The sequence below is a fragment of the Neodiprion virginianus genome, chromosome 5 (assembly GCF_021901495.1).
Source record: "Neodiprion virginianus isolate iyNeoVirg1 chromosome 5, iyNeoVirg1.1, whole genome shotgun sequence".
NCBI classification, from domain to species: domain Eukaryota; kingdom Metazoa; phylum Arthropoda; class Insecta; order Hymenoptera; family Diprionidae; genus Neodiprion; species Neodiprion virginianus.
In genome coordinates, this window is record NC_060881.1 from 7523591 (window position 1) to 7546611 (window position 23021).

At 41.7% G+C, this 23021-nt stretch overlaps 1 protein-coding gene and 1 long non-coding RNA gene across 10 annotated transcripts in view; one reads left to right on the plus strand and one right to left on the minus strand.

Moving 5' to 3' along the window:
- The window catches only part of LOC124305433 (protein prickle-like), a 116200-nt gene that overhangs the window by 71340 nt on the left and 21839 nt on the right, over positions 1-23021 (plus strand). The window contains exon 1 of one of the 9 annotated variants that reach the window (XM_046764879.1): positions 20468-20508. The exons of the other annotated variants lie outside the window; for them this stretch is intronic. Within the exon in view, the coding sequence (XP_046620835.1) occupies positions 20474-20508 (35 nt within the window). The 5' untranslated portion in view covers positions 20468-20473. Of the gene's footprint in view, positions 1-20467; positions 20509-23021 lie in introns of those variants that run through there. 9 annotated transcript variants of the gene reach the window in all.
- LOC124305439 (uncharacterized) overlaps positions 1-23021 on the minus strand; it is a 70788-nt gene that overhangs the window by 46749 nt on the left and 1018 nt on the right. The window contains exon 3 of the long non-coding RNA XR_006908384.1: positions 19746-19969. This is a non-coding gene — a long non-coding RNA (uncharacterized LOC124305439). The remainder of the gene's footprint in view (positions 1-19745; positions 19970-23021) is intronic.

Genomic DNA, 23021 nt, shown 5'->3' on the forward strand with positions numbered 1-23021 from the left:
AGAGAAGGAGAGAAAGGAGAGTAGCTAGACGCAGTTTCGCGTTATGAGAAAAGCTGTTTCGGTTTTATTCTTGTTTCTCTTTTGCGTCGGGGTTTCATCCCCTCCCCCCCCCCTTTTTCTTCGCGCATCTCGCACCCTTAAAAAATTGCATCAAATATTTACCCAGAAGTGTTTTACGCCCGAAAAAAAGAGAGGGATCGAGATTAAGGGACGGATTGCAGTTGAAGGATGGAAAAAGAAAAAAAAATATATATATATATGTCACCTCTTTCTAAACGCCGCGTGAAATGCCGCGGGTTAAATTCGGCGGGGGTCGCTCGATGTTTGCGTTAAAAATGAAATTTCTCGTCAGCTGCCGGCAGTTTCGTCTCTCCGTGTTATCCTTCGAGTCTCTCCCTGTTTTACACATACGCGCGTATACCTGTATCATGTATAATCGTAATTTACCACTGCAGACACGCGTGCTGACAAATTTCTTTCAAGTCATGTTGGTAACACGTAGAATTGAATTATCGCAAGGACTTTAAAAGCCGTGAAATAAAAATTAGGGGAAGCCGATTTAACGACAAGATAACAAAATCGTACCAGGGTTTTCTTTTTCTTTCTCTCTCTACGTCAATATTTTTGCAAAACTATTAAAATTGATCAATGAATTAAACGAATCGGTCACAGTTTCTTTCAATCCAAAATTTCCTTTCTCTCGTATTTTTATTTTACACCAAATTGGGCGAAAATATTGCAATTGGGTGTCTGCAGGTTGTTCATCGTTAATTTTCGCACGCGTTGAATTTTTTTTAAATTCCTTTACAAACGCGATGAAATAATACAAATCTTACAAAAAATATGAGACGTGGTAGACACTCTCTCATTTACATTGAATAAAATTCATATTTCACAAAAGAATTATCTAATTAGTCCACGTTCGAATAAATCAATTTTCTTAGTCTGGTTTCACGCAATAGAAAGAAAAAACGAAAAGAAAAGGTTGTCTTTGTCGACCCGCATTATAACGAGCCGAGTATTCGTGCTTCTGAAGCGTCACGCAGTGGCGACGTTGATTCAATTGAATTCCAAGGCAGCATACCAAGGGGAAAGCCTTATGTAGGTGTTAGTTTGATTGTTAGTTTAAGGGTGCTCCGCAGAAATAAGGAGTCACGACGAGAGTTGCAAATCTCATTGAAAAGTTTCTTCCTCCTCGTGAGTTTTGTTCGGCCAATTAAGAAGGTGGCCGGGGGTGAATTCGAGCTATCAGGGGTTGATTTAATTCGAGTGTATAAAAGATTTCACAATCGGATAACATATTTCAATCGACGATAACATGAGTAATAATTAATTCCGTTGATTTTTCCTCTGTTGCAGGTGAGAGTCCGCTGATTTACGATCCATACGACGTTAATTCCTTCGAAATACGTACGTATTTGTAGACTTGAAATTAGGCGGTACTTCGAATCCTTAATTTACCCCCCATGCAGCCGTCATTGCACCACCCACACGTTCGTATAAAATTAATATCAACACTGAAGCCACATGCCGCGGCTTCAGCGTATTCGAGTTAATTAGTCGTTACCGCAGGGTTAATTAATTTCGCGCCACCATCTCAGTTTTCGAAAACATTGTGCGTTTGTGTTTGCGCAAGTGTGCGAGGGCGGGTTTACAATCGCTGAAACACACCGCGACGTTGTATAAACGATGAAAGAGTAAGAAAAATTTTATTACACGAGGTAAAAAAAATGTAGAACGATTAGAAAGCAAAATCTCCGCGATATTTAATTTTTTAACTGCAAAAAGTGAGAGCATAAATTTTTATAGAGTTATATCGATTCTGTTTCGATCTTTCGTACGCAAACCAAATACTTAAACTTTGAAATTCTACGAAAGACTTCTGTAATCGTCACCCTTTAATTTTCTGAGTACATTTCTGAGTACATTTTTCCACCCCGTCTGATAATTCGATTTCCCTTCCACCCCCTGTTTCGGAAATACACCGCAATCGCCATTCGCAGTCACATATCGGTTTACGACAAGTGTGTCTTTTCTGACTAACACCGACTATAAAACGGATTAAATGGAGAAAACGCGTCGCCTTCCTCCCCGCTCTCGCATTTTCGTAGTTCCCTTGGGACCCAACTAAGCGTGTCCCGCGATGAGAACCACTGGAATTAGCCTCGGCTTCCCCTGATTAGAGATTGAGTCACGCCTAGCACAGCGCACGTGGCATTCAGCGGTGCTCAGGGCGAACGAGATTAGTGGTGAATGAAATTTCACTCCCCCATGTAACACCGATAATTCTACGGCGAGGCAACGTTATTTATTTTTTTCCTGCACTTTGAACAAATCAAATAAAATCAAATCAAATCAGCAAACTATAACGTTGATACACTGATTCGTTAAAATTGTATTAATCTATTTAATAATAGTTGACCGTGATGAGTGAATAAAATATCTACCACGAAGAAAATTATATTATTATTTCCTCAACTTTTTTTTTTCATTTTGCTGCATTCGTTTCCATAGATACAATTTTATTTTGCGAAAATATCTCCCTCGTTTACAATAATTGCAGCATGAAATTCAATGATCGTCGATATATTATATTCAATAATATAATCGGTGTACCGAAATGATTAATCGTTAATCTCGCGATTATTGCGATGATGCTTTCTATCTTTGGCAGAATTATTCCGCCATCCGGACCCACTATTTGTACTATTTAGTATGCTGAATCGAAACGAGCGAACGATCGAATTCAACATAGTAGCTATTTAAAATAGAACCGTTTAAAAGAATCGCGAGAAGCGTTGGTTAGAGGGTGAAAACCGGCCTCGTAAAACGTGAGATATAAAAATGAGAAAAACTGAGATCGTAAAAAGCTCCTGCACCGCAAGACATTATTTCCCATATATACACCTACTCGATCGTTGCATTTGCAGGAGAGATTTTTTTAAACGTTCCAAAATTTCTCATTTCAACTGCAGCGAAAGAGAGAGAGAGAGAGAGAGAAAAGCATGGGTTCGCCCCAAACACACGGGGCGCGAATTCAGGGTTTTTTAAAGCCCCGCAAGCAATCGGCATATGGTGTCCCCCGTATGTATAATATGTATATGTATATATATATATACGTATGTATGCGTATTGTATATAGAGAGGCGGTACCGCGAAGCCCATAACTTTTACCCCTATTTCGCTTTGGCAGAGCCGCACGTACGGCTTCGGTCTTCGATACGTGTCGGTGTGTAATGTTTCAGTATTGACTCGTGGTACGAGTAGGTATCCTATTCCTTAATTTCCTAAAACATATGCGCCCCTCGACTTCCTCCTCGTCTAAATTCGAACTATTAGTTTGGGAGCCCGTTATTCAGCAGCAAACGAAGCAGAGACAGGTGCCTCTGGATGGTGACTTACACGTACACAGTGCCTACTGACACGGAGATCGAGTCGTAATACCGGCAACCCTTTTCGGATCTATCGATCGCGGCCCAGCTGTTTATATATTCGCAGTCGTACCGCACGATTCGTATTTTTTAAATGTTTTAATCGTCGTGTTACAAATATTGATATTGAATATTTTCGAAGCTCTTCGATTTTTTATTCAAAAATCACCATATGGCGATAAAATAGAATATATTTATCTGCGTCGCGATAATTTATCTCGATAAGAATTCATTGTACTTGCGATTCCTCGAATTGATAATCTCTTATCGTTGCTTATTGCAATAATGGAGTTCACTTTCTTTGACGAAACAAAGAATCTGTAGAAAAAAATACACTAGTACCAGTCGTCGCTCAAAACTTGGTTACGATATTAAATTTTCAAAACTAATCGACTGAAAACTACGGTGAATATTGTTTCAAATGAAAAAAATTCATCACATATTTGACTGGGCGATGATAATTGAACAAATTATTTTGTTATCTTGTCAAAACCGACCAAAATTTGAAAATCACTTGGTAACAGAAAAAGTTCGAAGAATTTACGAACTTCGTACGTGATACCTTGCATAGATAAGAAATTGATATCAAAATGAGTTTCCAACAGTCGCAAACTCTTCCCACCCAGCAAAGCTGCACTGAGAAAAAAAAACTGTTTGAATTACATTATTGTAATTAGGAAAAACGAGGCAGACGTAACCATTTTGCGCTATTATCGTTCTTTTTTGGTCAATTTATCGTTTTACGAGCATTAAATTTTCGCAACAGTTGCGAGAAAATCTAGCAACAGTGTTCGTAACGAGAAAGAATAGCAACGGATACTAGACTTTTCGGCAACAGCTATAAAACTAATTTTCATTTTCTACCTTCAAGTATATTTTTCAATTCTGGTAAAAAATGAAAATAGTTGAGGACCGAGCGGTAACCGAAACTAAAAACTTCTCTCAATGTGCGTTAAAATATTTCTATCAACGGAAGAATAAAATAAATGAAATTTCACACATCGAGGTAAGAAAAAAAAAGTAGCTTACTCTCGCGAACGCGAAACACGCGAGACGCTCGATGAGGGAAAGAAAAAGAGACGAGCAGAAGCATAAGGCTGCCCTCATTGTAACCCCTTTCTTCGTTAGTTCCCTGTCCGTTTTGTGACCCTCGTACATGTGCACAAGGGATGCAAAGGTGTTGGGCGATGAGGGGAAACAGGGGAGGGGGTAGGCCGTGCGATATCGAATGACTAACAAGCTCCCCCCGGATTCTTCTGGCCGTCAGCATCGTTTGTTGCGTTCTTTGAGCGTCCACGTGTCGTGTAACACGGACGATATCTTAGTCATGGTGTACGGGCGCAACCCCCTATCACCGGTGTTTCAGACCCCGCGAAACGACCCCCGTCCAGCCCCCGTGGCAAGCGGAGTATCGGATATTCGAAGGGCCCCCCCTGCTTCGAGGTTTTAAGGGGTTCGTCGGTAGGTTTGGTTGGCCAAGCTTATAGTGTCGCGTCTGCAGCATCGCCGTTTGCCTCGTGTGAAACGCCAGATAATAACGAAAGAAAGAAAAACCGCGTCGGCGAACAAAGAGACTAAAATTAAACCTGTGACGAAAAATGTGAAAACGGGTGGTAATTTTTTTCTTTTTTTTTTTCTTTTTCATTTTCACGGTAGAACGTCGCGCGGATATTTTTGCCAGCCAAACACGCGGTTAACGTCTGTATTTTTTACGGGGTGAAAGGTATTTATAAAACCTTGAGGAGAGGAACGAAAACGAGAGAAAAAATAGAGGAGGAGAAGCGAGTGAAAAGTGCAACGAGATGTCGGTAAACAGTTTCGTACTTTGTTTGCTGGTTTTGGGGTGAATGTTAATTTTTATTTTTATTTTTTTTTTTCTCTTTAATAACATTCCAAGGCTTGGCGTTGTTTTTGTTTCACCCCACCGTCTCCCGTTATCATGGGGTGTGACGTCGACGTTTTACCGTACAGTGTGATAATTCCAAAGGGTATTGAAAACACGTCGCTGGTCGATGAAAAACGAGAAAAAATAACGTGATTCGAGATTATTCCGTTGATTAATGAGAAAAATGCATATCCGTTCAGTGATAAAGAAATATTTATATATCTATATTGTAAAAGAATCATCTGAAGTTTGTGTGTATAAGATAAATGAAAACAGAGTATCGTTAATAATAAAAGAAAGAGAAAAAAATAGAAATATAAAGAAACAGAACTGGCTGCTACAGTAGCTGTAATAATGTAGGAAAACTTTTTGACAAACGGGATTTTAAATTGCCTTGATTTAAACTTTCGAGATTTAATTATACAAACTGAGTGAGTGAGAGTTGTTTGAAAAAGAAAAAGTAACTATACACAGAGCCGAGAGCGAGCGAGCGAAAGAAAAGCGGGACGGAAATCTGGCGAGTCAATTCAAAGAGTTCAAAAAAAAAATATACATATATTATAGTTCAAAAAGAAAAACTGTGGTGTAAAAAGAAAAATGCGCCTGTCACCTTCGCAGTATTTTTCTGGCAGTTTACGTTGGCAAATGCCAAACATCTACAGGCCCCAAATAAAATATGCGGCCATCAGGTAAATAAATATAATACGCTTATATACCGTGTAATTAATAATTTATTATGATCGTTAAACTCATTAACAAAGTCCGGTATATCGTAAAATGTTTATAGGCGATGTACGGATCCCCTCGCTTTCTCTCTTTGGCCAGTGGTTATCACCCCGTACAATGGTCCTCGACACGCTCATCCCTTAACGATTTAACGCAGGAACGGCTGGAGGGCGGAAATATTTCATTACCCTATAGAAATAGGTGCTCGCGCTTAAGCCCGACGCTTTTGAGTAAAATTTGCGGATCGGTTGAATGGTAAAAGTGCAACGGGTAGCGGGTGATTAATTAATTTTAAATTGCATTAATACGGGGGTGGGTCGGAAGGCCGGGATTAATTGCCTGCAGTCGGGGCTTATGTATATTAAAATCCGTAGTTCCGTAAATCAGGATTAATATATGTATAACGTACGTATAAAGGTCGCATGCCTGTGCAGGGATAATCCTTTAGCTCCGCTAATGTTACTACATCCACGTGTGTATATTAGGGATAAAAGCTGCGCACCGTGGCAGAATATTATCTTGTTTGTACAGGAACCCGGCTATTAATACGAATTTGCTACTGCAGTTATTAAATTACTTTTACATATTTAAAATCATTCTTTACGCATGCACTTTTTCGTCTCCTGCGTTGATTAAAACAACCATAATCCCACCCGCATTTCGATGTAGGTGGTATAAAGTATTTTCTCGCAACGGGAACAGGAAATTAAGCATCAAGTTGAATCCAACGACAGAAAATAAGCGTTAAACGTACAGACAGTGAAATGACATTGCCGAGGGAAATTTTCAAATGCGCGTAGTAGAGAAAGCTAGAGGAAGGAAAAGCGAAAGGTCGCGTCATAAACGGGAAAATATTTGACGAAGAATGTTTTAATATCGTGGAGAAGAGAAGTTTTAATATGGGAAAAGTCCAAGAGAGCAGGCGGGTTCTTTTCACTACAGGGTGCGCGGACATGTCCCGAGTCACATTTGACTTTTTGTCTCCCGGAATGCCCTTATAATCTTTGCAGCAGACAATGCGGGGAGGGATTTGAGGCGATGTCATTTTTCGGTCGTGAATTTCGGTCCTTGTAATTAGACACGGGGTAAGGAACGACCCCTGGCAAAAAAAAAAAAAAAAAAGATGCAAAGCAATAAACGCATACCCTTCAAAATTCCTGCCAAGTTTGGATCAACGTACGCAAGTCTCGCTCTTTCTCTCTCTTTCTTTGTGTCTCTTCGATATTTTGATAAGATTCAAAATCCCATCCCTCCGGAGGGCTTCGGAAGCTGGAAATCCAATAAGGCGGTCGGGCGTCCCGTATCAAAGTTTCACCGCTTGCGGCGAATAAGTTTTGATGGAGGCTTGCGAGCTGAATACCAAACGCCTCGAATGAACGAGATAGACAATATCCCAATCCTACGGGAGCCCCTAACAATACAGATGTCTTCCGCGGCGTGCCTTGACTCGCAAAGATATGGCACTACGTGTCTCTCAAACAGCCCTCAAATCACGCTTCGCGACTCGATCGATATATAAAGAAAAAATCAACGAGTTCGGTTGCGCCCGCCTCCCTCGGGGGCTGAAGAAGAAATTCTCTTCCCTTTTTTTCGATCCAGATTGTATAAAGAATCAAACCTAATTCATTATCCGAGGACCACCGCATGCTGGACTCATTTTTACCGGATATACCGGGAATTTTCCGTGAAACTCATCGCTCAAACCTCGAAAATAGGCAATCTTAGCTACGTGTTAAAAACGAAGGGATAAAAAATGAATTGTCGGTTGCATATCTGCTGGCATTGAGCAGCAATTTTCGCATGAAAGTCTCGGTGTAATTGCATTTTAAATCAGAATGCTATCGCGGTATTCGAAATAATTTTCATCGACGTTAAAATTTACCTTTCGTCGGAAGTTAGTATAAAGAAAATATACGCTTGAAGTGAAATCGGCTTTATTATGCTCCAGGAAGATGGTCGTGGATCGGAATGACGCTGTAGTGACTGATGAATATGAAAAATGAAGTGGAATTTATAAAGGGTTGGTAATTAAATCCTTGCAAGCGGTCAGAGCGAATGGAGGAGAGTTCGCAAATGATGTTGACACGTGGTCGTAAAACGAGAAGCTGCCGCGATCTCGGTATACGAGTACCGATAACGTTAATTGCGATCGCGCGGAACGCGGGCGTTAAAAGCATATAAATTTATGGGTGAAAACTATTAATTAGTGGGACTAGCGAATTTTTAATTCACTCGCCCTCCCAGCGCCTCGCTCTTTTTCTCCCTGCTAGCCATAAACACGTTAACTTCCGTCGATTAAGCGTGACACGATACAAAAATCGACTCAATTACAATCGAACGAGTCAGGCTAGATGGCGGTGCGCCTGTTGTCAGCGTGTCGTAGCATACCAGTATCCCGAGTTGCCTCTTTGCAGGCGGAATGGATACTGGTAACTCGAATTGCCTGATCGCAGGCGAAATGCATTTCAGTAACTCAAGTTGCCTGCTCACAGGCGGAACGCTTCCATTCGCTTCCTTCTCCGTTTCTCCCTTATCTCGCTGACCGTAAATTGAATGTGAAATGTGATTAAAGCCTTGCATTTCTGTGCTACCGAAAAAAACGCAACCAGCAGTTGTTTTCACAGAAAATTATCAAACAATGGGTATTCAAAGTGTTCAAAGATTGCCGACGGTGAGAAAAACTTGCTGCCGCATGCATACCGAATACTTAGAGAGAGAAAAAAAAACGCGGGATAGAATGGCGAAGCGCGAGGTGCGGCAGGGAATGCAGCAGAGTGTGAGAGATAAGCGCGCGTTGCACAGCGAAGCAGAGGAGAGAGATTCTTCTTCGTAAAAGAAAGTGGTCAGAGTGTTACTGGCGTATTTGTTCGCTGTAATGACTAGCGTTTGATAAAAAAGAAAAACAAAAATGAAAAACGTAAAAAGCACCCGGCGCTACGCAGCGTCGTAAATCAAAGCTGGGCTGTTCATTCGCTGCAGGTCTGAGCCACGATTGAACGGTTTGGTGATGGATGACGTGATACTCGGCTGGTGTCCAATCTCCCATTGTAAATCTAACGCGGATACAACCAGAAAACGCATCGCGGCCCGTCCCCGTCAGTCAAATTAAACCCATCAGCGTTGAAACGGTGATTAAGGGGTTGAACTCAAGCCCTCCAAAAGCCAAGAATTTAGTCATTCCTTCTTTTCAATACTTCGTTGATTTTTTTTTTATCAAGCTTATTCCCTAATGGAATCGAGCCTTTGGATTAATTACGATTCTGCAGGTGGATATAATAATTTATAAAACAGAGTCTCTGAATCAACGAAAACCTTAGATTTGCACGCCAGATTGACAATTTGCAAAATTTGAGACTTATAATTGATGACGAGAAAGAAATACGGCCTAATTATCGTAGACACTTCTGCTTTATACACACATACAAATCGTACGTTTTTTTTTTTTTGGCTACAAAGACCAAATTATTTTCAAATTCAAACTAAAAACAAAATTTCTACTTATATAAATCGCTCCTATAGGAAGGTTAAATTTCCAACGCAGCCGCACAGACATATCCGAAAAAAAGTGCTCCAAGCCTGCACTTCGACGGTGGTTTCAACGATCGGACTACAACGAAAGAATCTGCACCCAATGAAATAAATGAATGTCGCGAAAAAAAAATGGGAGTGCGCAGAATTTATCGGTATTGAAAAACTGAGTCATCGGTTGCGTCGGTGATAAAAATAAGGCGTTGAACGTAACCGTCAACAGCACATGCTCCGAGGTCCAAGAAAGTAACGATATACGTATATCCGAGGACGCGATGGGGGGTTCATGGGGCGGCAGTGCGTTCACGACGTTATACGGTCCACCCCGCCCCATAATAAAACTATTTCTGTCCAGAACCACGGCGTTCAACGTCGTATATATAAATGCCAAGGGTGTTTCGCCGGACCGTGGCCAGAACCCTATAGATTCAATCACGACCCCGGGGTTCTGCCCTCCCCTACTTTAACACCGCGCGACGAATACAAAGCAGGAGCGTTAACCAACCTCCCCGAGCCTTCGTTCCCCCTTCCCGTTCCTTCCCTACCCTGATTACGATATCCAGTTTTTTTTTTTCTTTTTTTTCCCTAGAGGGAAAAAGGCATACGTCTCACCGCAGAGACTCGCATTTTCAACACGAATTGTAACATCCAATTACCCCTTCTTTCCCTGGGAGGAGAAAATTTTTTTTATACCAGCTGTTCTCGCAGTCGGGTATTTGCGCGAAACACAAAATTTTTCAAATTCAAAATCGTTGAAAAATTTCAACTTCTACCAAAAATCAAAATTAGATCCATTGAACAAACGGTTACTTGGATCCCCAAATTTGTCATCTACCTATCTGCATAAACATCCGTGAAAGGGATCAATTTTTGTTACACAGGTACGGTTTTCAATGTAAAAAAAACATTCATCTCGGTCTGGACGACTTTAAAAAGTTTTCGAGATCACGTTTTCTTCGTTAACTTTCTTATTCGAACCCGTCAAAGTTTCTTTGAATTTTCGTGCATGGAAGGGAATAAAATTGTGTGAAAACGGTGCTTGGAACAACGCGTCGTCGATTCAATTTAGGCTTTTGCGAAGCTCTGAAATTGGACGAAGGACTGCGGATAAATACGCAGTTCTCTACTTTGACAGGGATTGGCTGGGACGCCCGTAACTTTATCGAATCCTCGCACGGTTCTCATATTGAATATGGGATGCCATAAGTCATGCGCGATAATAATGCAATATGCTGACGTAGGGTCCCGGGGGTACCAAAGTCGGAGGAGGAGGGACTCCAGAATCTCTATTAAATCTGGATTTCTTTTTGATCGAGTTCGTCTAGCCACCCCTGATCCGTTCGCCACTTGCCCTCCCCATTTTTTTTTTATTTACGTGTAAACGAGACGCAGGCTACCTCGCCAATTTTCACCGTATATTATTGTACACGTTATGCACATTTTAATTCACCTCACCGCGCGAGGTAGCGATGAAATTTATATGCACGAGAGAAACTGGTCCAGGGTTACCGATGTTCAGTTATACTCGGAAAGCCCGGCTTACGAGCTTTCAAATTAATTCATAGGGACGCCTGGCCGCTGCAGTGAAGGAATACGAAATTAGGAGAAATTGAATGTCGCTGCCGTCTCTCCTTCGTCTTCTTTAATTAAGGCGTTGTAATGAAAAGGCGTCCTTTTCCTTACGGTCGCAAAAACTCGACTCACGAGTTGTAGTGCGAATGAAAAATGATAAAAATAGTAACAATAATAGTATATATAGATAATACTACACACGACTATTTACTGTAGACCTGTAATATATCAAAAATATAGTTCCCCCACATTTTTACCCTCCACATATCTCTTGAACGAAGTGGGCAATCGACAATACTGTCAGGGTGTGTATAAACGGATTTTCTGTAACTGCGTCATATTGGGATGTATGTAATTCACTGCCAAGTAGTTGATTCCTTCGATCCCGACTCAACGCCTGCGTGATGGTAAAATTGTGCGCGGAGATAAATTACGACAGTTTTTACCGATTCTATATCGAAATAACCCGCGAGCCCATTCTTCACTCTTTTATTCGATTAAAGTAGAGAAGAAAAGCGAGGGTTTTGAAAAATCGGAGGGTAGCAGAGGAAAGCTGCAGCCTTGCAGGGCGTTAAAAAAACTCGCGGAAGCTCGCATTAAGCACAGGTGTTATGCGCCTGGAGAGTTTTTCTTTCGAAGAGCGTAACTCGTGCCCGATATTTATAGGTAACACATTTCGGGTGTATACTATCGGTGATATTGACTCCGGTACCGATAACTTCCCGTTAACCAGTCGTAAACTTTCTTCGCGGAGTCTCCTTTATTTTATTTATTTTTTTTTTTTTTATCGATATCCCTCCCCCTCGCGATCTCAGTATTCGAAGAGTCGTATTTTATCGGCATTCAAGTCGAACCCAGGACATTGTCTGCGGAGTTGCAGGCCGCGTCTTATATCACACACAAACCTACGCACATAAGGACAAAGATATACTCTACGGGGGTGAATTTCGTTTACTGTCCGTATACGGCGGGTGGGCGATTCAAAGGGGCCAATTAATTTAGGGGATGTTTAGTGGCCGATCGTAAAATCTCTCCAGTATTCTCCGAGTTAACTTTATTTATCTCCCCTGTACGCAGCTGCAAGGTTACATCTTTGGGTATACATCCTATTTCTATAAGAGCGATCGGTCCGTAAATAAAAGAAAATCAACCCCCATAATAGGGTGTATAAAGAATTCGAAAATTCTGGCTGAATTTTATGCAACACGGCCGGGATTTTGACGCGCTGGCTAATTTTCACCGACTCTCGGTGAGCAGCGGCCGACGGTTTTCGCTTAACTAAAATGAAATCTGACTCGGGGTCGTAAAGCACGCGGCGCAAGCTTGGAGAGAGCATCTAGAATCCGGCTTCGCGTAGACTATCGTAAAATTCGCAGGGACTCATCACCGCTGAGCGTTGCAGGGGTGATTGTAGAGCTTGCAGGGTGTTCCGACTTGGGGCGTACCCCCCTCCCCCCTCCCACCTCCTCCCCCTTCCTTCATAGTTAACCGTTTGCCTCTCTTAAACCGTATGCTAATGCAAAATCTAGTTTACGCCGAGTGGGGTTTGCTTTATCTATTTTCCTGCACCTAGTCTCGGCGTTTGGCAGGGCGAGGAGATATCGACGCCCTCCTCCGCCCCTCCCCGCCAAGAACACGCCCGGAGTTAAGGATCTACCGAGGGAAGACGGGAAAGACGGAAAGCTGACGGTTGAAAGCTCCAGAAACCTGGAAGAGGCGGAGAGGACTCGTCAGTCAGCTACGATATACGATTTTCTAGGCGTGTTCTACACGGAAACGAGGGAGAGACAAGTTGGACGGCGATCCTTATCGCGTGCGCGGTTGCGGTAGAAATTTAGGACGTCTTCAAAAACGGAAATTGCGCAGGGCGAACGATAGGCTGGATTTTCCGGCATAAATTCCAAGCCCAGAGAAGAAGAAAATATACCTATCCATGTAAATATATCTATGTTTGTATTTATTTTATTCATTCATTTTTTTTAATTTTTTTTCTTTTTTTACTATTCATTCGTATTCGCGTACGCGTAAAATCACGGATCAATTTAGAAAATATCGGACTGCTTTCAGCACGTATAATTTCCTTAAATCCTCCCTACACGGGGAAAAAAAGAATCCTCTGCCATGACGATGCGTATTGCGTAAATAGGGTGGTTCTTATTTGGGGGTCGGAAAAATTTTCATTAAGATGCAGCCCAGGTCTGTGTTCTAAGTGATTCAAAAAAAAAGCTGTGTAAAGTTTCAAGCCTCTAAGTTAATTAGAGCAAGTGCCGTTAAGCACGGGAAGTTTGGATGGTAACATACATGTAAGTTTTATAATCAGTTATTTCGTTTTATATAACTTTGGCAGAGTTGTTGCTTACAGTGATAAGGAACAAACCCCAAAAATTTCAAAATTTCATCACAATTTTATAATATGTTTCTTTTTACATATCAGCTTAATAGCATCACTTTTATTAGGCTTGTATACAAGGGAGCAATAATTATAAAATTTTCAAATTTCCCAAGTTTCAAACCGGTTCCTTAATTTATACCAAAGTCACACAAAGCGAAATAACTAGTTATAAAAACTACGTATACACGTATTTTGCATTTTAAACTTTCGGAGCTTAGCGACACGCGTTCCAGTTGACGTAGAGGCTTAAAACTTTACACAGATTTTTTTCGAACGACTTCGAACAGATCTGGGAGGCGTCCCAATGAAAATTTTTCCGACCTCCGAATAAGGACCACCCTTCATCGTAGAGTACCACAATAAACCATACAAATACTAGGAAACTTTGAATTGATCACTGTGTCACAACGAAATTGATTTCATTGTTAATTTCAATAAAGATACAGTAGACTCTCTTCGAATAATGTAACAAAACTGTTTATCAAAATCTAAATATTTAATTTCGGCACTCTGAGATATATTGAAAAAAATTCTCTCCTACAATCGCGCAATAACATTTTCACCGATATTTTCTCTTTATTAATATACCTCGTGAAAAAACAAGAAGCATGAATTCTTAGGGTGGAAACAGTCGGACAATGGCAGCCTTATAGCCAAGCATCCACGAACTATGAACTTGTATTAAACCGACCCGCGAGAGGCTCGTAAAGCAAAGTTTGAGCCGAACGACGACATTGGATATTAGATATGGAGTCCCATGGAACTTGTCCCGAGAGTAGATGTGGGCTTGCGTATTAGGGGGGCGGACTTGGTAGCCAATATACGTAGAACCTGGGGCATTTAGCTTATCGCAGTTGGTATCTCCCGTACGCCCCCAGGCGGCGGCGGCGGCGGTAAACTTCTGGCACTAAATCAGGCAGTAGCCTCCGGCCGGTTAAATTTGAACTAAAATATCGCGAATACGGGATAGCGCCGGCAAAACCCCGGGTGAAAAGGGGGTGAAACACGCTGCGAAATTCGGACAGCAGGCACCGGTCCAGCAACCCGACGTCGCGACGCCCGTCGTCCTTCTGATAAGGCTCGTTTGACCACAGCCGGCGGATATATCGCTTCCGATAATCATCTCCACCCCCTGTTTTGCTCCGTAATCCCTTGCCATGAATAAGCGAAACGGAGGGGAGAGACAGATTTGCGAGGAAAAAACGCGGAGCGATGGTTTTGGTCACGGTTTTGTTACGGATTATAACATACCTATGTATACGTTTACGAAGTGTAATTCTTATCAAACAACCTGTCATCGATCTATTTATCCAAGATGTTTCTTCCGTACAATTTGAAAGCAGAATTACAAGTAGTCTAGAAATCGTGCAGATTTTCCTGCCACTCGATTGATTATTCTGAAAATACATCTTTGCGGCAATTTCAGGAGTAAGATAAAATCCCCGCGGTGAAAGATTCGAATTTAACAAAGCATCGCTCCAATTTTTGAGTTCGGATTTTGATCTAGATGAAAATTACGCGTAACACGTCAACATTCGACAAGATTATCGAAAAATATTCGACGACCCGAATCTGCGAACGTGGGAAATTTGGTTTGAATTCCTCGACCCTGAGGCAATTAGGTGAAGGTACGGAGAACTTGAAATGGCTTTTTCTTACGAACACATGGCAATTTTTCGTGTTTCGTATATCGCGTGCAGGTACCGCCGTTAATTCGTTAGGCATCGTTTCAACGTAGGATCTATCGAGTCTGTAACGTATTATAACGTGGGCACGCATATAAAAATTTAACGACTAAAGAAGCAGAGGAGGAGGAGGAGAAAGAAAGAGACGGAGATGAGACTGGCGTAACGAATTCATTTTCAGTACCCACGTCACGGGTCGAGTTGTCAAATTTCTCTCCGCAGGTTTCGAGATGTGCAAACACGCAAAGAGAAGACTGGTTCTCACAAAATCAGGGGACAAAGGAATACCTCCTTAGGTATAATATTTTCATGAAAGCTCAACCGCCCTGCCAAGCTCCCCTGGCACAAGGGGCAGACGGCAGTAATGACATTTCCATTGTTGCATTTTGGCCCATTGTGCAGCAGCTCACCCGATCTCTCCATGATCTCTTGTACCTACGTATCTTTCCCGATGAGAGCCTCATTTATTTCCTTCAAGACACGGCCGGTGGTGACCGTATCGTTTTATCTAAGACCCCCGCGGAAAGAAAGAAGAGAGAAGGAGAATCCTTGCTCACGTCAATCGCGAACGTATCGCATTTCTCAAGGAATGATTGCATTTTTTACTGGAGATTTCCTACGGATGAAAATCCATGGAAATACTGTATTTCAGCGTTTTTTTTTTTTTTTTTTGCAAGCTTTTGTACGTCCGAAAGCTTCAAAGGTAGAAAAGATATGCGCAGATTTTGACGCGTCTGTTGTTCGTCAGGCTCTCAAGCGCGAGATAAAATTCTCGTAAACGCTTAAGTAAAACGCACCGGAGGGTAGGTGGATTCTCTTTTTAGCCACGAAAGCTTACTCCTCGCATCTTTTTCAGCAACGTTTTCCCGAATCCTCGTACCTGCGAGCAGCCTTTGCTCCGCTCCCATACCGGCAGCAACATAAACGTTATGAATGCGTAAAAAGCGTAATAAAGTTAAAGACTTCTCGAGAGAGAGGTTCAAGGGGTGCGTGAGCATCCCGTTTAACGGGGGGTTACCAGGGGCGGTGTATGAGAACAGAGTCAAGATCGGGAGAAACGTTTCTCACGACTTTCATCCCCCGGCCGATTCGTGTGTCTGCTCGTGAAAAACATGCTTTACGCCTCCTAAACCTCCCCTGATTATACGATCCTTCCACCAGCGTCGGTTCGACTCTGAATTGAACTTTTTTTTTTCAACCCCGTGTAGAACCAATTTGATCCAGTCGATGATTCATTTTTCCTCAAATAATCAATTAACAATTTACGCCAAGTATAATTATGTTTGATACTATCGTAAGACAAAAAAAAAAAAAAAAATAAAAAAATAATCAATAATTCACACGCTTTCTGAACAGCATAAAATATTTCATAAATTTCCATCTCCAATTAACAAGTGCGCGATAATTTTTTTTACACAGCTGAATTACTTTAGCTACAAAAGTGGTCAAATTATCACATTACATGCATCGCAATGAAATTATACTCAACAACCGTATTACCGTAAAATTTTTTGAACTGTTTTTGTACGTTAAAAACCGGTTTCTTCAACACAAAGAATTATGAAGTCAGTGCTAACCGCGATTAAACAATTTCGAGCGGTTTTGAAACGATGTTTGAAAAACCATCTTCAAAAAAATATCCGAAACTGTTATTCAATTCTGTTCAGCACTAAATCCGAGTTCAGGGAGCGTAAAATAAGGTCGAAATACGCAAAGCGCTGTTAAACCGCCATAACAGGTGGCAGCTATCATTGCAGGGAAGTGAGAGAGGTTGCGAGTTTTCAGGAGTATTGGAAATCCTGATCTCAAGGCTTACAGAAGTAAGAGCGCGAAGGACCTCCAAGGCGCAGCAGGGGTTCATTAATTACGACTTGATTAAATTACCGCAGAGATGACGACGCCTCGTTAAATTTCGAGCAGGGGGGGGGGGGGGGGGAGGGAGGAAGGGGCTTAAGCGATTACTTAAACGATTGACGACGAGTCTTTCACGACGAACAACGTACCGAGTGTTTCTCCTGGCATCTAGGGGCTCTACCTGCCACCCAACGTGGCTTTATGCCGTTTCGAAGAGCTTGCTGTTCCTCCTAAAGCTACGCTATAATTCAGAACCGACTGCGTCCTGACATTACAAAAGTTTACGAAACTAATTTCACACTCGCTCGCGATGTCTCGTCCTTTTTCCCCTGAATTTAAACGACATTTGAAAACGTCCTACTGCAGAATTATAAGAAGCTTTCTTGGTACAGTGGGAATAAAAATTCCTTGCTGAGATCTTGCCGCATCGATATGATTATATTATACTTCAATTTATTCGTTCCTCGTTTTTCGTACACCTCTTATCTGGTTTTCTCTTCTTTCAGTCGTATATCAACCCGCTCGAGATTCAGTTACAGTAAATAACTTTGATTACATTTGAAATAAACTTTGTTTCAACAAAATCGTAAATTAAAAAAAAAAAAAAAAAAAACCATGATAAAGTAGCATAAAGTTAAGCTGCTATATTTTGGGTGTAGACAGAGATAAGAGCTTGATCGAGATAACTGATATTTATTTGAGCAAGCAAAATATAGCCAGTAAATAAAGTGGATCCAGTGTTGTTGTCTATTTTATCCGATAGGTACAAAAAAACAGTGAACCGTTCAGTGATTTTCGTGGTTTAGGAATCGAAACGTTATTTATTAGACTGTCATCTAAATATCTTCGCACGTAGAATTCTCTCAGTACCTAATTTCTTGTATCTTATTTTCGATTTTGAACATGGCAAGATAATTTATCCACAACTAGTAAATTTTTTTCACCATTTTACTGAAACTATGAAAAAAATTTCCAGCTGTGATTGAAAAGAAAAAAACCGGCTTTCTATACAAATAAAATCATTTCAGTTAGTTCGCATAAAAATTCACAGGGTTCAGATATATCCATGTATATGTGCATTTTGTTTTTTTTTCAAATACATTTGCATATTTTTCACTTATACATGTAACAGTGATGAATAAAAATGAACTCAATTTCTCATAATTATTGCAGGTAGCGTATTTTCTGACGCTTCGGTACCATAGAATAAAGACTAACCGACCTATCCCGGATCATGAATTTCCCAACAAAATGAATAACAGGATTAGAATTCAGGTGTTGTAGAACGAGCGAAAGAAAATACATAAAATCGCACGGCGCTTGGCTCGCGGAAGATGCGATGCACCGAGATCCTCGGAATGCAACGGCGAACTTTGAACCGTGAAATAGCAATAGACGCGGATGCAATAAAGCCGCGTACGTCGCAGGGAAAAGTAATGGGCCTAAATAATGTAAAAACGAAATACCATGACGAGGAGTTGGTTGCCCGGTAGGCTGGAGAGGAGGGGGAGGGCGGCATGTGTAACGATACTTGTATGTAAATGAGAGGCTTGTTTCTAAATTGGGTTGAAAGTCGAGACCCGTTGTAGTAATTAATATCTCGATGTACACCGAAAGTTATTCCTCCTTATATACCGTGATGGGAACGAGAGCGGGTTACACGTGAGCAAACGAGGCCTCCGGGAGTCGTACCAATCATAATCGTAAACCCCTGCACACATGAAACTGAACCTACAAGCAGCCAAAGCCAGCAGCCAAACGTGTTTAAACCTTTTGGAAATAGAAAAATACGGTCCGGTTTTTTCCTCATAATTCTATAAAAGTATTCGGGGTTTGAGCTATTTCACAAAATTTTCATTCTGGCTGCTAGCTTCAGCCTCGTTCTGCACTGAGAGAAATTTTTAGTTCCGATTACCCCTCGGTCCTTGATTATTTTCATTTTTTACCACGATCGAAAAATATGCTTCTAGGTACAAAATGAAAATTATTTTTCCAGCCGTTACCGGAAAGTCTGGTATCCGTTACTATTCTTTCTCATTACGATCACTGTTGCTGTATTTTCTTGCAACTGTTGCGAAAATTTAACGCTCGTGCAACGATAAATTGACGTTAAAGCCTTGCTTAACTAAAAAAGCAAAGTAAACCTCACAAACTGATTTCGCGTTGCAATTATCAAAAGAGGATCGACGATCAGCGCAAAATGTTTACGCGTACCTCGTTTTTCCTAATTCCAACAATATTCAAACACTTTTTTTATAACGATACCTGTTCTACCCAATTTTTCTAGTTACCGTGACAAATGAAATTTTTCTCAGTGTGCACACTGCAGCTATAAAAATACAGCTTCGAGCTACCGAACATCGAATGATAAATTTCTCGACCACGTTATTTGTAACAAAAAGACAATAAACACACAACGGTTGGGTCAGAGCGCAGACTATAATTTCAGGAAAATAATCCCAGGAATTTTTCGACGCCCGGAATGCGGAGCGAGGATAATAATTCGAGTTCCCAGCTGTTTAACGCATGACGCGGAGGGTGTCCAGGGTTGTTTATAAATTCCATTAACCCGACTGACGAGGCCTGTTCATTTATAGCTGTGACCACCACCCAACGCTCCAAAAACATCATCCACCATCCTGAATTAGCCGATTAACAAGAGATGCACTCACCCATCGAGGTCCTCGATATTCCTGCGGATCCATGGAGTCCAGTTTCCTGTCCCCCGAAGGTACGGAGCGGATAGCACATCGTTTTTTATTCACATCCTACACTTTTTGCCGGCTCGGGTGTTTAACCACAGCAGTAGCAGCAGCAGCAGCAGCGGCAATCCTTCAATTTGTCGCGGTGATTACGCGAGCCTCTTGAAAACAGAGAATTAATTTCCTCCCGTCTGCTGCAAACACGAAACGACACGCGAATCTCACATTACAAATCCTTACCTCGGAATCAAACGAGGAGAAAAATGAACAAGAGGAACCAAATTTTTACATCATAATTTGCAAATTTCACCGAAATCATTACACCGCCCGGATCACCTGCCGCCGACATTTTGGATCACCTTCGCTCGAAAACGCGCCAATCTATCGTTAAGATCGTTTTGTTTGCAAACGCGAAGAAGAATTGGAAGCCGTGTTAACCGTTCGGCGTCCAGATTGATACTGTCAAAATTTACAACACCAGATTTGAGTGTTCAGAGGGGTCTTGTTTACATTTACAGGTGTGTAAGGTGACCGTCCTTGTCGCACGTTCGTATCGCTGTTGATACACACCGTTCCGTGTATAAACATATCTAATACGTGATATAAGTGTCTCCGCGGGTTTCCCGTCACGCCCATTTTCTCACCCATGTATAAATACAAATGGTAGCGGTTTTTTGTAGATCGCGGAACGAGGGAAAATGGCTTGGCGAAGACAGGATGAGGAGTTCTTTGAGTAGTCGTCGTTTTTTTCTTTCATTCACCTATGCGTCCATGCACGTATTACAATGTTTAGCCGCATGTCATGGCATTCCTCCTCTTCTTCGCTATGGCATTTACTTCTTCGAATAGCCGCAGGTTCACAGGCGGCACGCACCGAGAAACTTGGGTGTCTTAGGAGGAACTTGAGACCGTCTTACACGCCGGATTACAAGGATAAACTGCCTTTCCGATCCCTCTCTCTCCCCTCTCTATCTCTCTCTCTCTCTCTTCAAGTTTTCGAGTCCTCCGAGTCAGTTAACTCGATGCTGAGATGGTATTATCTGATAATCCACGGTTTTCCAACTCCTAAGGGGATCTGATACTAATTACTTGATTAGTACCCCGGGATATTCCTTAACCCTAAATCCTGCATGTATATGTTTCGTAGCTTTACGGTTCCGGCAGAAAGTTACAGTGACATGAATATCTTAGTTGCAGACAATGCTCGAATTGATCCGTTAACTTTAAAATGAAATTATTGCCTAAAAATTCCTTTGTTCGAGTGATGAAATACTTTTTGAACGATTTTGAAAAGTTTCGGACATCTTTGAAAAATTTACGTTTTTTCTCGCAATGTGAGAATAATACTACAAAATAAATAGCGGCAATCGATTTGTCAGAACATTTCGATCCTCCTTCGTATATTTGATAATTATTTAACGTGCGGGCTATCTCGAAAAAATCGTAAAAAACGAAAATCAAGACTATCGCGTAAAAAAAAAAAAAAAAACGCGAACGGATTAACTGCCACGCAGAAATGCGCGTGCGCTAAAATTCGAGAGCAATAAGCAGTTGTTTTTTCAGAATGACCGACATTCGTAAATTCAGATGACAAGTCGCTGCGATGTATGCAACCTCGAAACTGTTGGTAACCCTGACAAAACAACTGCACTTGCTTTAGAATTTTAGCGTACGCGCATTAAACCGCGCAGTCGTTAGCAATTCACTCTGTTTATGCAACGTATGTATAATGCAAGACTCGTTTTTCCCACGAGTGGAAATTTTTCGCGGCAAACAAGAACGGCGCGGATTGGCAAATGAATATTCTCGTAGGAGACGACACAGTGTCTGGGGGAGGCGGTAAAATGTCGCAGCATCTGGCGCCGCGCGTCCCGGAGACCCCGGGCGAGTCCTGGAAATTATTAATCCTGTCAGAAATAGTAAATCATATCCAGCAGCGTTATGCGGGGCGACCTAGCGTCTGTCCGCACCCCTGATTTAGCGTCTTTACTTTTGAACCCTTCCTTCACTTCCTTCTTGATTTACGCGAGTTAACCGACGCTGCAAAGAGAGAGAGAGAGAGAGAGAGAAAGAGAGAAAGGAGAGGAGGAGGATGGAAGGAGCGAAAGTTTGCCAGGCTGACTCGCGTATGATTCACGATTTGCGATTCAGCCTTCCAGATAGGCCCTGCAACCGGCCTTACAACCCTCTAGAAATTTACAAGCGATTCTTCCTGGCTTTTTATTACACCTACGTTGGTATGCCTGTGCCACGACGATTCCCGGCGTTCGCCGCGACTTGACGGAAATTCGGGACGCTGACCCTTTGATATTTCCTCAAACCCATCAATATGCATACAACATACAAGCTTGGGTGCCTGTATCTGAATATTATTTATAACAGGGCGAGAAGAGAAAGAGGGAAAGAGAGGGTGGGAAACAAGTGGATCCCTTCTAATGGGCTTTGGGCCTGACCGTGCATCGTGTCATTATCGGACACGAGTAATAAATTGTCTTGGGCCCGAACCAAACTCGCCTACAGTTTAGAAATCTCAAGACTCCCAGACTCCAGGATTATCCCGTGTCTCTGAGCCCATCGTCGACGCTTTTGTGTCACAGGAATAATTCTCGTATCGTGTAGGATCATTCACGCACACGCTTAAACCGCACCATCGAATAACGACTCACTCGAGCTGAGATTCGGTGAGGGAATGCAATTGGTATCGTAGATTACAGCGAGTGTCGTTACGGCTCGTATAATAAAAACTGAGATCGAATGACACGGATCAGATCCTTTATAATCCATCCGACGATGCCTCAATGTCTCAATGTCACGTATACCTGATACAGAGTACGTGACAGATTTACCGAGAAATCAAAGAATCCGTTTTCATTCCGGACCAAAGTTTCATCTCCGAGCATCATTACTTGATAATAAGAATAAACATTTTCATCTGTTCGAAAAACAAATTCATCGTAATAAGAAAGATCACGAATAGTTACGGTGCATTATTTGAAAAGGGCAACAGATACGACATTCAGGAGGACGAGAATTTTGTAGAGTAACAGAGAGAAGGGTGACTAAAAAATCGCGAAAATAAAAAGGAGAAAGTTTCACGAAGATGAAGATGCAGAATCGTCCCGGCGTAGCGGCTAACTTTCGAACGAAAGGAGCCCCAAGGACCAATTAGTATCAACTTTTGGACAAATGCTCTTCTTTCTCCACGAGTCTGCTGGAATTAGCATATCGAAATACAGCGGGTATGAA